Below are 15,232 nucleotides of genomic sequence, written 5' to 3'. Positions count from 1 at the left end.
AGGGATGCTCGGGCGCGGGGTTTTTTTTTTTTGGTTTGTTTTGGTGTTTTCCCCCTGACCTTTTGCAAACCGCGACTCTAAGAAAACCCCCTTTTCACCTTTTCCCCTCTGTTTTTTTTTTTTCTCCCCCTCTTATCTCTGAGCTAATTGGGCACTCTAAAACCTTTTCTTCGGGGCCAGAGGAGTGTATTAGAGCGGGGAAGATTTTATCTGCGGGGGCAGAGCGATGCCCAGGGCCCTGCAGCAGCGCCGGGGCCGGGCTGCAGCCGCAGCAGGTACTTCCCTCATCCCTCATCCCTCACCCCTCGTCCCCCTGCCTCCCCCGCCGAGGAGATTTGCAAATTTGCCCAAGCCCGAACAATGGCTCCTCCTGGCAGCCCCTCTGTTTACTTGTTTAGAAATCCCAGAGGCGTTTCGAGGTAAAAAGGTCAGAGCTGGACCGGGCCCGCTGTTGCTCCCTCCCGGCCGGCCCCGCTCCGTCCCTCCCTGGAGGTAAAACCGGGAGGTTTTATTTATTCTCTGGAAAATCCCCGTTTAGGGCTCGCCTTGGGGGAGCTGAAGGGAATAAACCACATTTGACGCTTCGTTTCGGGGGTTTGAGGCGCGTAAATTGTCCGGAAAAGTCCGGAACTCCTCCCGTCCCCACCCCGAGCCCGTCCGGGGTTCTGTGGCAGCTCCAGGGATGCAGAATTCCCGGAGTTTCCACACCGAGGATGATTTTCTGCCCTTGTCAGGCCTCGCTGCGCTGGGAAATGAGCGGAGAACCCCACGCCGGAAGGGTTCTTATCCCTCCTGGCTTTGGGAAGCCAGGCCCGATCCTGCAGATGCCAGGGCGGGGCTCGGGGTGCGCCCGCAGGAAAAGGGATCGGCCCCTTTGTTTGGGAGCTTTGGAAGCAGCCGGAGACTCCTTCCTTCCTTCCTTCCTTCCCTCCTTCCTCCTTCCTTCCTCCTCCCTCCGAGCTCGGGCTGCCCCCGCCCCGCGCCCCGCAATTCCCAGAGATTCCCATCGGGTTGAAAAGCCGGGAGTTGCGGAAAAAGTCAACTTTATTGGGCTGAGGTAGTTCCATGTCGGGGGAGGGAGCGGGAGGGGGAACGGGAGGTTCCGCTGGAGGAACCGCTCGGGTTTGGCCGATAATTCAAACCCTTTTTAACAGCACTCGCCCTGGTTTTCCCTTCTCGAACTCCTCGCGAGGGAGGCAGGGAGGGCGTTTGGGTTGGAGCGCGGCTTTATCTGGCTCTGATAAGCCTGAGAGGGTGCGGGGTGCGAGGAACGCGCTCCGAGCTTTGAGGCTGTCGAGAGCACAAATAAATCGCGGCCCCCCCGCAGCCTTGTCCCCATCCACCCTCCTGCGACAGCCCCCAAAGCCCCCCGAGCTCAGCCTGGGCTCCTTTTCTCTGATAACACAAATCACACTTTCCCCCCCGCCCCGCTCCTTCCTCCTCCGCCGGCAGCAGCAAAAATCGCGTGGACAACAGCAACAAAAAAAAAACCCTGTAAAGCAGAAATAGTGCAAAATGGGAGCAGAAATTTCCTTTTTTCTTTCTTTTTTTTTTTTTTTTTCCTCTTTTTCCTCGGGGTTTGGGTCTTTGCAGAGGCCTCGAGCGTCTTGGGCGCCTCAGGTCTCGTTCCAAGAAACACAAACAGGAAGTAAAAGGGAAAGGAAGGGGGGAAAAAGATGCCCAAAACTTTCTTTTCCCCCCTTTTTTTTTTTTTTTTTACAACCTCATAAGGAGGAAAAACGCATCGAGCGAGGGATTCGGGCAGGGGGAGGGGGGAAAAAAAGTCGTTGTGCGCGTTTTTCAAAAGGGGGGAGAGAACTAAATTCGTTTTAAAGTTTGTCTGTAGTTGAAAGTGCGGTTCCTAGAGGGGAGGGAAGAGGAGAAACGTCCCTGAGACACGGAAATTGCTACGGACACAGGACACGGCCGCTCCTTGGGAGTCCAGCGCTTTCCAGAGGGGCTATAAATTAAGAGAGAGAGATGCGAGCGGGACCATCGGTGTCCCACGCGTGGGGACAGCCGGGGATGCTCGGAGGGACGCGCGGCTCCCCTCCCACGGGGTCGGGGCTGCGCGTGGGGGGCTCGTGTTCCTGCGGGGGGGCTCCGCAGCCCCTCGGGGACAGCCCCGGGCCGAGGTTTCAGGAGGAGCCCGAGCTGGGGGAGGCCTCAGGGGAGGTGCAGTTGGACTGATCCGAGGCTTCGGCCGCTTCCTTCGCCGCCCTGCAGGCAGCGGCCGGGGCGAGCCCTTCCTTTTCCCTCTTCTTCTGCTTCATCCGCCTGTTCTGGAACCAGATCTTGACCTGGGTTTCGTTGAGCTCCAGGGTGGCGGCGATCTCCACCCTGCGGGCCCGGGTCAGGTACTTGTTGAAGTGGAACTCCTTCTCCAGCTCCGTCAGCTGCTTGGTGCTGAAGTTGGTGCGGATGGCGTTGGGCTGCCCCAGGAGCCCGAACTCGGACGTTTTGCCTGCGAAGGACCCAAAAACACCAGGGCAGGAGCGGCCGGGGGAGCCCTCTCCCTGTGGAGCCTCCCCCGCGCCCCTTCTCCCTCCTCCTCCTCCCTCGCCCGCGGCTCCGCGCTCCCTCCCGGCTCCTCACAGCCACCCCCGGCTCCCATCCCGGCCCAGGCTCCGCTTTTCCCCTTGGAACCATCCCTTGCATCCTCCCGGAACCCGCGGGAGCGCTGGACGTGCGCGGGAAGGGGTGGAAGGGGAGGGAGAGGGTGATGATGGCGGGGGGAGGAGGAGGGAAGGCCGTGATTTAAGGAAGATCGTGGGGAAGGAAGTTGAACAATAGAGGAGGGGATGGAAGCCACGGCTGCGGAAGGAGCAGGAAGCGCCGAGCGTTTCCTACTCCGAGCTGAGCTTAACTCAGCCCTGGGCCTGCGGAAAGCCGAGCTTAGGGACGCTCCATCGGATGTGGCTGGCAAATCTCTGTGTGGGGTTTAAAAAGAAAGACCCCCAAACCCCAAACGAACGCAACCCAAACCCAAAGTCCAGATCCCGCGGAAGGCAACATTTCCCGGTCCCCCACCACCCCGGGGTGGGGCCCCTGTCCCCAAACTCACCTGTTTTGGGGGGGTTCCTCTTCACCCTCATCCAGTCGAAGGTCTGCGCCGCGCCGGCGTTGGGGCACGGCTCGGGGGGGCCCGGCGGCTCCTGCTCCTCGTGCAGAGAAGGCGAGAGGCCGCCGTAAAGGCCGGGCAGGTACCCGGGCTGCTCCTGCCCGAACAGCGGCTGCTGCTGGAACTGCCCCGCGGCCCCGCAGTAGCTCTCGGCCAGGCCGGATCCCAATCCCGTGCCCGAGGGATACCCGGCCGCTTGGAAGTACGGCCCGTCCGCGTCCTGCTGGCCGAGGTAGAGCTGCTGGTGGCCGTAGCCGGGGCCGCCGGCCTGCGCTGGGTAGCCCGGGGTAGTCCCAGCGAAGGGGCCCGAGCGGCCGCAGGAGGGAGGGTGGAAGCTCTGCTGGGGGAGATGCGCGACAGCGGCCGCGGTGCCCGGCAGGCCGAAGCTCAAAGTGTCACTGCCGGGGCTACCTGAGCACGGGGGGAAGGAAGGGGAGCCCGGCTCTAAGTGGTGGTAGGCGCCCGTCCCGCGGTTACAAATTGCGTACTCTAAGAAGGAGTTCATCCTGGTATTGTCCATCTGCCACTGATGGAGGAGGGTCAGCCTGTTTTGGGGGGGATCCCGCCTGCCCTACAACCTTTGGGTAGTATGTCAAAGCTGTAAAACTTCCTTCCAGGCATCGCCGGCCCGCGAACCCCGCAGCCCTCGGCGGGGCCGGGGGGGACCCGCGGGCGGGGCGGGCACGGAGCGGGCCCAGCCCAATGAGCGCGGGGCTCCCGAAGTTTGTCCCAGCTCCGGGCTCATCCATCAAGGGCCTGACATTTGCATGACAAAGGGGCTTCAATCAAACCCTGCCCATCAATCTGATAACAACACGGACGCGTCAAAATCTTTCCTCAAAGACTTTAGAAGAGAGCAGCGAGGTGGGGTGCGGGGAGGTGCAGAGGGGCTGGGGGAAGGATTGGAATGACCCGCGAGTGTTTTAAGTGCTAAAAAGGCCCCCGAGTTATGCGAGGAGCCGATTTCAGGCAGAACTTCCCCTCGCCCCGACTTAAAAAGGTTTTCCCCGATGCCGGCTCCGTGTGAGAAAGAGAAAAGAGGAAGAGGGGATGGGGAGGTGTGACCGCCCTGCGCCCATAAACACAAAGGGATGCTCTTTTATTCACTTGGAAACTCTTCCCGACAAAGTGCCTTGGGTCGCGCTTGGCCTTTTCCGGGATGAGGAGTCCGCTAAAAGCTCCTAAGAAAAATCCGCTCCATTTTCGCTTTAATTTCGCCACACGGGCTTTGTGTCCCGAGTAAAAGCACCGTAATTAGATCAATATTCTAATGAGGCGGCGAAATAAAGTTACGGGGAGACAGAATGGCTTTTATTGGAGCGATGCCATGGCCCGGCCTGGCAATTACGGGAACGGAACTGAAACCGATCCCCGCGTCCGCCTCGGGATCTGCCCGTCCATCCACGCACCCGCACACTTCCTACCAACACCAATTTCTAGGGGTTTTAAGCAATTGTGGGGCACTAAGCTCGGCTTTGCTGGTTTGATCTCGGCTCGGATGCGCGGCCAGGCCGGAGCAGGGTCCAGCTGAGGAGGAGGTGGGCAGAGCCGGCCTCCAGCCCGGCCACTCGGGCGCTCAGAGAATGGGAACATAGGTAGGCAACATTTATTTACTTGTTGGCGGAAGGGAGACAAGAGCACCCAACAATCCGACGCCCACAGTCATTTGTTACTTGTCAGGATATTTACTGCTCGGCCACACTCCCAGAAGGACCAGAAGGGCTCTGCTCTCTCCTCTCTCTCTCTCTCTTTTACCCCAGGCCAAAAGTTCACTTTGAAAGGCAAACCCGCGTCCTTTCGCTGCGAGCTTCGGCTGATGCAACACGTTGGGGGAACGTTTGCTGAGAAATTTCAGCCCAGGCAGCCCCGGCATCAACGTTTTCCCTTCCTTCCAATCCCTCCCCCGAAGGAAAACTCGACTTTTAGCCAGTTGCAGCTCCCATCCTTCAATAAAAAAATAATAATGAACTTTTCCAGAGCTGCGCGCCCATTTATTCATTTATTCCGCCGCCTTTGCTGATGCTGAGAGACTCGGGAATAAAACATTTTGGGTTGCAAACGTTCTCCAAAACTCTCTGCCTCCTTCTTTGCATAAAGTGAATGTAAAGATTCAGAGCAACTCTCCCGTCGTTCCCCTCGCAAGAGAAATCGATTTCTAATTTGATTCCTTTTATATTTCGTTGCGTCCGCGTTTAAATGGATGTCTCGGAGATGATTCATGCCTGTAAAATGAAAAAAAGGAAAGGGTGGATGTTTATTTCAGCCTCGAATCAATCGTTTCGTGCTGTCTGATGGTTTTCCGCCCTGATCTCACTCCGCTGGTGCATCAGGGGGATGTTTGGTGTCATTAAAATCGAGAAAAATCCCTGATCCCGAGCTGTGGAGGGGAAACTTTTCCTGCGCGTCCTCTCAGCGAAGCCTAAATTAGAGCTGAGGCGGCCCTGGGGTGCAAACACCGAATTTCTCTGCTGGGTGGAGAGATCGGATGGGACCGGGGTCAGAATTTGAGCCACGATTGCTCAAACTCTGCAAAATTCTGCAAAGCTCCCGAGCCGGGGACGAGCCGCGGGGCTGGGGACGGCGAGGTGGGGACGTGGAATTTTGGGGGCGGATTCCCTGGAATCACTTTGGGAAAGGCTTTTTTTGGTCCCTCCGTGGAGCTGACGGTGGGATGAGGGCTGAGGCGGGGTGGAGGTGGAGATGGAGCCGAGGAGGGGATGCGGGGCTGGAGTCACTTTGGGAAAGTCGCTTTTTTTGGGTCCCTCTCTGCGTGTAACCCCAGGCGAGGGAAAAAGGGGCCGATTTCTCCCCAGAAATGGTCGCCACCTTGTCCCCGCTGCTCGCCCCCGGCTGCTCCTCCCCGCAGCCCCTCGGGCCGTACCTGCCGGGGGCAGGGAACACTGGGACAAGCCGGGATGGAAGACGGGGCCGCGTTCCCAACCCTCTCCCGGGGCCTGGGGATCCCTTCCCGGCGTTCCCAGGATGCTCCGTCCCCCCCCCCCGCGCTCCTCTCCGGCCCCGGCTTCCCCAAAGTCACATATTCTGCCCCAAAACGGTGGCTTGTGGGGACTGCTTTGGGAAGCCGCAGCACCCAAGTGGGTGCAGAGATTCTGGGAATCACTTGGGAACTGAAATTTCCTTTGTGTCCTCTTGCCCTACACCAAATTTCTGCTGCTGTTGTTGTTATTATTATTATTAATTAGTTTTAATTGCCCTTGCGGAAGTGCGGAACTTCAGTTCAGACCTTCGTAACCCGCTGGACAAAGAAATACCAGCTTATTTTTAACAACCAAGCCCCGACTGAGCCTCTTTCTGTCCTTGACACTTTTATTTATTCCTTTCGAACCTCCTTTATGGGGAGCTGAGAGAGGGAAGGCGGTCAAGGAAAAAAGTGTGGCTGGAGATGCCCAACTGCCCAGAGCTCGGTCCTACCCTCCCTCGGCCTCTCATTTATCCATTCTTTGATTTTCACCGCAGCACCGAGGGCGACAGGGAGTTATCCCTCCTCTCGGGCACAGTTTGGGGATTAAAACGAAATATCCGGGCGTGAATGAGGATGAGGGCGGGGTGAATTCCCAGCTCTGGTTCCCGGGAGGAGAAGCTGCGCTGTCCCGTGGGAGGCAGAGGGGGGAAATTCCCCGCTCCAGATCCCACGGAGCCGCTTCCCCGCGGCTGAGGAGGGCCCGGAGCGCTCCAGGAGCTGCCACCCCAAACCTCGGGCTTGGAGCCGAGCGCGGGCAGGGGATGAGGAGGGCACAGCGGGCACGGCGGCGTTTTGAGCCGGAGCTCTCGGTGCCACCAAAGCCACCCCCTGTCCTTGTCCCCTCCGTCCAGCCCGGGGCACTCGCTGTGACAAAAATCTTCGCTGTCCCCGAGTGGAAACACGGCCCCGTCTCTCCTGAATCAGCCAGAGGGGTTTCGGCCCTGCGGGAGAACCCCCAGCTTTTGTCTCAACCCCATGGAAGCATCTGGGGTTTAAATCTGGATTCTAAATCTTGATTTTTAAATCTGGATTCTAAATCTCGATTCTTAAATCTTGATTTCAAATCTCGATTTTAAGTCTTGATTTTTAAAACTTGATTTTTAAATCTTGATTTTAAACATTTTAATCAAGCTTTTCTTGAGAGCAGCTTCTCCCCCTGAGGGGCACAAAGCGACTCCCCGGACCCCGAGGCTGCAGCATCCGGGGGGAAAGAGGGAGGGAAGATCCATCCCTGCCCTAAAAAGGGGCTTAATTTGCTTTTAAACCACTCTCCTGGCGCGGGGGACAATCGCGTTCCTCCAAAGGAAATTCGTGGGAGCACCTCCTGTAAGAAATCTTTTCCCGAGACAAACCAGGGAGGTTTTTTGTGCAGGCGGCAGAGGAGGAACGAGGCATTTCCAAAGGCTCCGGAGTGTTCAGATGCTTCGTTTTTGGAGTTAAAAATAACCCTCGGCGGAGAAAGTTGGTGTCGTGCGTAAGAAATGTCACTCGTGGCTCCTGGCGGGGTGATTTATAAGGAGCGGGGCTGCGAGTTTGGCTGAGGACTCGGTGATCACCAAAAGGACTTGACAGCGGAATTTATGGCCCCGGCATGGGGCTGGGCGAGCTCCCGGCCCGCTCGGCGGCTCCTGGGGGGGAAAAAACTGCAGAGGGGGAATAAAAGGAGCGCATCGGGGAAATGCTGCGGCGTTCGGGAGTCCAAAGAGGCGCAGGAGAGACTTAATGAGTTACAAGCACCGGGTTATCCGCAGGAAAAGCCCAGGTAATTAGGAGAAAGTAGAATAATTGTTCAAGGGATGGGGACAGGCGGAGGGTCCCGAGGTCCCGGCACAGGGACGCTCCGCAGGTGCTCAGCATCCCCCGGGAGGGATGGGACACTTGGGACATTTGGGACATTTGGGACACTTGGGACATTTGGGACACTTGGGACATTTGGGACACTTGGGACACTTGGGGCACTTGGGCCAGGGCCACGCCTGGAGCTCTGCGTTTCCCCAGCACCTCCTGGAGTGGAAGATTGTGTGAAAATCTCCCGATTTCCCCATTTTTCCTCTTTTCAGGGTGGCCCAGACCCCTGAAACCCCGCCTCCTTTAGCGCCAAGGGATCAAATTCCTCCTCCGCTGGCTCGGGGAATCCTGTCCTGCTTCCCTGGAAATCCCCTCGGCCTTTTCCATGGGCTGCAGTGAGGCTGGAGCCCGGCTCGTCCCATTAATGAGGTTCATTTGCGTGTCTTTTACTGGGCGAGGGTGGAGAGGAGGGGTCTGGGACTGCTGCCCCCGGGTCCCAAATCCCTCGGGATTCATCCAGATCCCGACCGCAGGCCCTGCCACGCTCGCTCCTCACCCCGCCCTCCAACAAGCGCATGAATTAATTAACATCTTCATCAATCGCTGGTATCAGCAGCTCGGCTTTATCGATATCAAACAGCGCTGGGGTAACGGGGACCTCGCTGGGGTGGAGAACCAGATCCAATGGGACGAGCTGGGGCGAATCTTTGGTTTCTTCCCATTTTTTTCCCCTCTATTTTCACCTTCCAGCGAGGAAAAAAATCACCGGGATGGATGCGGGAGGTTCCGGGACACGAGCAGGGCAAGGTTTGCTCTCCCAGCTCCTCCTTTTTATTGGTGGAGGAGCTTTGGGAGAGCTGAGGACTGGGATGCGATGAAAAACTGGAACACGATGCTACAGCTCAGCCGGGGAGAGGAACCTTCCCGGAAAAGCAGCAGAATTCCCAGGAGAAGTCAACTCTTCCCGCCTCCCAGGCCCGATTCCCGATTGGCCTTTTCCTCCACGGAAGATCTTCCCGCGTTGTTCCAGCACTTCCAGGGCTTCGAGGAGCTCTTCAGCAAACACATCCCCCGCCTGGAGCAGCACAAAATAAATATTACCTCAGCAGCCCCGCCAACACGTGCGGGCGCCGCTCATTTGCATGTTCCCGGCTTAATAATCGCCAGGCAATTGCGGTGTTTTGACAACAATCAAGGGCTGAATATGCTTAATATGCTTAATACGCTTAATATATGCCCTCCAGTTGCGCGGAACAGAAGGGCAGCGTTGCAAATATTCGCTCCCCATTTGTTTGACATTTCGAAGAAGGTAAAGAATGGCTGAACTAATGGCGGAATCTTACAGCCATTCAATAATTTAGATTTTATTGAATATTCCCCTTCTCCTCTCCGACATTTCAGTCTTGCTAATTAGGACAAATAAGAAGGGGCCTGCTGTTAGCAGGGATAATAACTGGCGAGCTTCCATTTATTAAGTCACTTTCCGTGGGTGTAGAATTGATCTGTGGCTGTGACTGGCATCCCTTCCCCAGACCTGCAGCGACTTCGGGAAGTCATTACAGGGCCCTCGTTAGGGATTTGTATCGATGAGGGCTCGGGGTTTAATTTGGGGGGGGGGGGGGTCCTGGGATCCCTTCCCCCGCCCCCCATCCCTGTCACTTCGCCGGGGGAAGGGGGGGTCCCGTGCAGGGGGATCCCTCTTGTCCCCTCCCTCGGCCTCGCCCTTCCCCTCCTCCCTTCCCCACGGCGGGAAGGGCGTGTGCGTGTGGAAATCCGCTGCTTTAGGAGATTTCCCCTCATTTTTTTTTTAGGCTGGATAAGGAGGCGCCGTCCCCGGGGAGGCCGAAGGGATGCGCAGACCCCCAGAGCCAGCCCAGGGCAGGGCCGAGCTGCCCCCGAGCCTCCCATTCCCTGCTCGCGGAGCTCCCAGCGCGCCTGGAATGGGGCTGGCGAGGGGGAGGAGGAGGCGAGAGGGGAAATCTGGGAAGCGCTGGAACAAATGGCGCTTTGATAGACAACGTCTGGCAGTGCCAACGCCGCCGCCGAGCGCGTTCCAGAAGCCGGAGATATTAAATAAACTTAAAGATAATGAATAGCCTTCTGTGGCGCTCCTCGGGCTGCGCCCGGGCTCTCCTGCCCCCCGCAACTCGAGACTCGGGGACTCTCGGAGCGGAGAGGAGGCGGTGAGAGAGGGCAGGGGGGTGCTGATGGCTCCCAGGCGGGGATGCGAGGGAAAACTCGGCTCCAGCAGCGCCAGCCGCGCACCAGGCGCTGCCTTTTATTGATGGGAAGGTGTTAAGCAACGTTGGCGTGAATATTTAATCGCCACCCGCGCCGGTGCTGCGGGTAAAGCTCGCTCCTTTCCCGGGAATCGCCGGCTCCTTCGGTGGGAAAAGCGCCTGGCGAGATTATTGGGAATAAAAAGGTGGCCGTAAAAGCGACCCCCCCTCCTCTTTGTTCGAGCGGAAGGAGAGAATCCGCAGCTTCCAACAGCAATTTCCAAAACATCTGTCGAGGCTTTGCTTTCCTTATTTCACTTTTATTTCTTTTTACGGCCCGGAGTGGAAATCCAGCCCGGCTCTGCTGCTTTTAACCCCAAATAAAAGATCAGGCGGCCACGCCGAAGTTTCCCGGGCTCCAAGCGTTCCCTGGAGAGGGGGGATGACCCCACCCGGGCACCGAAAACACCAAACCCAGCCCAAAAATCAGTGGGGGGACCCCCCCAAAGGCAGCAGAAGGCGAACTGGGGGCCTGGGCTTTGCTTAACCCTACAAAAAGGTGCTGCGGGCAGCTTCTCGGCTACTCCGCGCATTTTAAGGGTCCCCCCTCAGCCCCTCGCCCCGCATTCCCCATCCCCCGGGTTCTCCTTTCCGCGCTCTTTTGGCACAAACCCCTCCTGGACGCCTCCCAAAATTCGGGCCGCGCCCGAGGAAACCCCGGTGACCGAGCAGAGACGCGCCGTGATTGATTTGGGGTGGCAGCGCCGCTGAGCCCTTCTCATCCAGGAGCCTCCCCCAAACCCCCCTCACCCCTCCCCATCCCCCCCCCCCCGGCAGATAAATTTGGGGTTTAAAGTCACGCGTCGGGAGAAAGGTTTTGAAGGGATCCACGAGCCGCGGGAGCAGCAGAAATCCCGGAGGGAGCTCCCGGATCCAGGGGGTTTGGGGTTAGTGAGGCTGGAAAAGAGCAGAGGAAAAAAGAAAGGCCCCTCTCAGGCCCATCTCTTACCCCTCCTTCTCCTCTAACGTTTATTTGCTGACCCAAACGCCCTCCCCGCGTGGATTTTTGAGCTTTCACTCAAAATCCTCGTTTTTCCCTCGGTTTTGTTGGTTTGTTTTTTTTGGGTTTTTTTTTGCAGCCCGGGACGTTCCGAGCCGCAGCAACTGCGGCGTGGCCCGGCCGGATTCTGGGCTGCGAGAGAAAGGAGGAGGAGGAGGAGGAGGGTTGGGATGAAGGGAGGGATGTGGGAGGCAGGGAATGGCCCCGGAATCCGCGTGGGCTCCGCGCAGCCCCCGCGCCTCTCCCGGCGCTGCCTTTGTGTTGGTTTTCCATCCCTTTATCCCTGTTTGTTTTTTTTTTTTCTTTCCTTAAGGGAGGGGATTTTTCCCGTCAGGGAAATAGAACCGCAAACGTGAAAATTAGAAAGAAATGGCCCCGCTCGGATTTCGCAAAATAAATAAATAAATCAACACCAAGCTCAAGGAGAATTAAAACAGAGCCAATGCTGGAAATATTTCCCGGAGCCTCTGGAATTGTTGGTTGGGAGAGATTCCTTTTGTCTCCTCTCAGGGCACACGAGGAGATTATTAAAGCTCATTACAAAGCGGGAAAAGAGGAAGGCAAATGATTTATGGAGAAAAACAAAAACAGCGTCCTTTGGAATGAAATACGGAGCATTGCTGGTTTTATAAAGACATTTATTTACTCTATGAAAATAATATACAATAAATAATTTGCCCTTTGCTATGAAAGGATTTGAATAAATAGGCTACATCTAAAACGTAAAAAGAGGAAGGAAATTTCCCCTGATTTCTTTTTTTCTTTTCTTTTTTTTTTTTTTTTAATTTATTTTTATTACGAAATCTAAAATCTCGTTCTGATTCCTGAGAAAGTCGCTGGGAGGATTTACAAATATTTTTTCTCTCTCTCTCTCTCTCGAGGGCTGACATCTCCGCTGTGCATGAGAACTACCGGCTGCTTCCTTTGAAATAAATAAGGGGACAAAAATAAATAAAACTACCATCAAATACCTGCATTTTAGCAAAACTCGGGCCGCTAAATGAGTGTTGGGAGGGCGATTTGGGTCTCACGGAGCTTTAGGAGGGAAGTGGGAGGAGGTGACTGAATGAGAAATGGCTTGAGGTTGATTTAGGGCGGATTTTGGGGCGCTGGCAGCGGCCGGGCTGGGGCTGGTGGCCCCAAACACCCGGGTGGGATGGGAGGGACAGGAGGCCGCTATTGGAAATTGAAATGTTGCAGGTCTATGGTACAAAGTGCGCTCGTAAAAAAGTCCAGCTCCTCCTCGGAGAAGCGCAGGGGGCTCTCCAGGGAGCCGTGGGCAGCGGGGGAAAACCCCTGGGAAAGCTGCAGGCACGGCTCGGCCGGGAACAGGCTCAGCTCCGGCAGCACCGGAGACTCGCAACCAGCGCTGCCCTCGCCCGCGGCCACCCCGGGCGGCTCCGCGCTCGCCCCCGCGCTCCCTCCGCGCTCCGGGGCTGTCCCCAAGCCGGGGCTGCCCTCGGGCTCCTCGGCGGGGTCACTGCCCTCGTCCAGGCCGGGGAAGGGCAGCTCCCCGTCCGGGGTTTCTTTGTGCTGGGTTTGCCTCTTGTGCTTCATGCGGCGGTTCTGGAACCACACCTTGACCTGGCGCTCGGTGAGGTCGAGCAGCGCCGCGATCTCCACGCGCCGGGGCCTGCAGAGGTATTTGTTGAAGTGGAATTCCTTCTCCAGCTCCAGCAGCTGCGTGTTGGTGTAGGCGGTGCGGAGCCTCCTGGAGCCGCTGCTGTCCGCCAGCCCCGGCGTGTCTGGAACACACGGGGGGGGAAAAATTTGTCACCAGCGGGGACGAGCCGAGGGGCTGGAGCCGTCCCCTCGCTCGCTGCCGCCGGCTCGAACGGGGGCGGGGGAGCCGCTCCGGGATGGAGGAGGATTGGGAATCGCCCCCCGCTCCCCTCGCCTCGAGGAGGAGAAGGGATTTTGCTCCCCTGGCCTCTCCCTTCAGAGCCTTTCCCTCTCTGCCACCCTGGCGGATAAAGGGAATTTCAAACCGTTCCTTCTTTCCCTTTTTTTTTTTTTTTTTTTTTTTTCCCTTTCCCGGTGCTCCGGGCCGGGCGCTTTGATTTCATCATTCCGGTTTTTCCTCCGCGGCCAATGAGCTCCGGTGTCCGCCCTGCTCCTGCCCGAGCGCTCACCTGAGCCGCGCCTCGGAAATCCTGGAACGGCCAATTGTTCCTCCAACACTTCATCCCGAGGGAAAGAGGCTCCCCGGCCGCGGCAGCGCCTCGCGGAGAGGCTGCTCCTTTTTGGGGGGGCTCGGGGAGGGTTTGGGGGTGTAATAATTCCGTTCTGCAGGATGCTGAGAGCCCAGCCCTCGCTCTTTCACCTCCCCACCCTGCTGCCAGCAGCCCCCGCGTTCCCCACCCATTTTCTCTCCCCACTCCGCACTTCTTTGGGGTTTTGTTGTCTTCGCTTTCTCCTCTTTTTTCTTTTCCCTTTTTTTTTTTTTCCCCCGTAGGCTGTAAAAAAATGCAGGGCTGGCAGAGAAAACCAAACAAACGGAGCTGCAAACTCCCCCCCTCCCCCGCCGCATCCCCCCGGCTCCCCCGGCCCCTTCTCCCTCCCGGCTTTGGCAGAAGTCGCAGCAATTTGTTCTTTTTATTCGCGGGGGGAGGGAGGAGGCAGCAGAGCCCCCCGGGCCGGGGACATCGCTCCGTGTATTTCACGCGTGACACTTTCGGGGGAGTCTCCCTGGGCTGGGGGGGCTGGGGTAGGGCTCTTTTGGGGCGGGGGGAGGAGGATTTTTTATTTCTCGGATCCTCTCCGAGTCCAGCGAACACCCCCTGACCCCCCTGGTGATACGAACCTGCGGGAGATCCTGCGGCAGGCACCGGCACCGAGGAAGATGATGGGGGGGACGAAGAGGACGGAGCCTGGGTGGTTTTCTTGGACGATTTCTTCTCCTTCATCCAAGGGAATTCCGCTGCCAAGGGGCCGGGCTGTGCCGGCGCCGGGGGCTGGGGTTGGAGCAGGCCATGGGATGCTCTTTTTTGGCTCCTCGGTCGTGCCTGGCTGCCAGAACAAGGATTCAGGCTTTGGGGGACGGTTTGCTCAAAAGGAGGAGGAATTAATGTCGAGTCCTTGATTGATGAAGTTTGAAATGTCTCCAGGACAGCGGGAAGAGACGTCAGGCACTCTGCGAGCGAAGGCTGGCTATTTATAAACCCGATCTCCCTCTCAAATTCAAAATTCATGGCTTTTCCAGGGCCCAGGGTTTAAAAAGAGGGAGGGAGGGGGGGGGGGAAGGAGGAGGAGGAGGAGGAGGAGGGGGAGAGAAATCTGCGGGCCTCGGTTTTTGATGGCGGGGATGATGACGGTCCTCGGGCTTTTTATAATTGTTATATTGCTGATAATACAGGCGGAGGGGGACCTTGCTCTGCTAAACTCGAGGCTGGGGCGAAATTGCAGCCAATTCCTCGTCACGTGGGCGGCCCTGGCCAATGGCGGGCGGGGCCTGGTGGCAAACAGAAAGCATTATTTTCTTTAATTGATTTAAAAAAAAAGAGAGAGAGAGAGGGAGAGAGAGAGAGGAACCCCAGAAAGGCCAACAGCACCCAGCGCCACCCCGGTGCCATCACCCCTTCCCGGCTGGGGGGTGTGGGCAGGGATTGCATTCCTTGCCTGTCCCTCCTGATGCTCCCTGTCCTGCCTGTGCCTCTTTCCTGGCATTCCCTGTCCTTCCTGATGCTCCCTGTCCTGCCCGTGCCTCTTTCCTGGCATTCCCTGTCCCTCCTGATGCTCCCTGTCCTGCCCGTGCCTCTTTCCTGGCATTCCCTGTCCTCCCTGATGCCCCCTGTCCTTCCTGATGCTCCCTGTCCTGCCCGTGCCTCTTTCCTGGCATTCCCTGTCCTTCCTGATGCTCCCTGTCCTGCCTGTGCTTCTTTCCTGGCATTCCCTGTCCTTCCTGATGCTCCCTGTCCTTCCTGATGCTCCCTGTCCTGCCCGTGCCTCTTTCCTGGCATTCCCTGTCCTTCCTGATGCTCCCTGTCCTGCCTGGGCTTCTTTCCTGGCATTCCCTGTCCTTCCTGATGCTCCCTGTCCTGCCTGGGCTTCTTTCCTGGCAT

At 57.5% G+C, this 15,232-nt stretch overlaps 2 protein-coding genes across 2 annotated transcripts; both read right to left on the bottom strand.

Annotated features, from left to right (window-relative positions):
* Positions 1-1,544: 1,544 nt before the first annotated feature.
* Positions 1,545-3,689, bottom strand: HOXB1 (homeobox B1). Its single transcript, XM_032091711.1, has 2 exons — positions 3,065-3,689; positions 1,545-2,464 (listed from the first exon to the last, which is right to left on the bottom strand). The coding sequence occupies exons 1-2, from the start codon at positions 3,639-3,641 to the stop codon at positions 2,139-2,141; spliced, it is 903 nt and encodes a 300-aa protein (XP_031947602.1). The 5' UTR covers positions 3,642-3,689; the 3' UTR covers positions 1,545-2,138.
* Positions 3,690-11,792: 8,103 nt separating this feature from the next.
* HOXB2 (homeobox B2) lies at positions 11,793-14,809 on the bottom strand. The gene is made up of 2 exons (XM_032091732.1): positions 13,975-14,809; positions 11,793-12,916 (listed from the first exon to the last, which is right to left on the bottom strand). The coding sequence occupies exons 1-2, from the start codon at positions 14,360-14,362 to the stop codon at positions 12,348-12,350; spliced, it is 957 nt and encodes a 318-aa protein (XP_031947623.1). The 5' UTR covers positions 14,363-14,809; the 3' UTR covers positions 11,793-12,347.
* Positions 14,810-15,232: the final 423 nt, after the last annotated feature.

Source organism: Corvus moneduloides, chromosome 26 (genome assembly GCF_009650955.1).
Source record: "Corvus moneduloides isolate bCorMon1 chromosome 26, bCorMon1.pri, whole genome shotgun sequence".
NCBI lineage: Eukaryota > Metazoa > Chordata > Aves > Passeriformes > Corvidae > Corvus > Corvus moneduloides.
The sequence above is the reverse complement of the archived record's forward strand: the minus strand, read 5'-3'. Positions and strand labels throughout refer to the sequence as shown.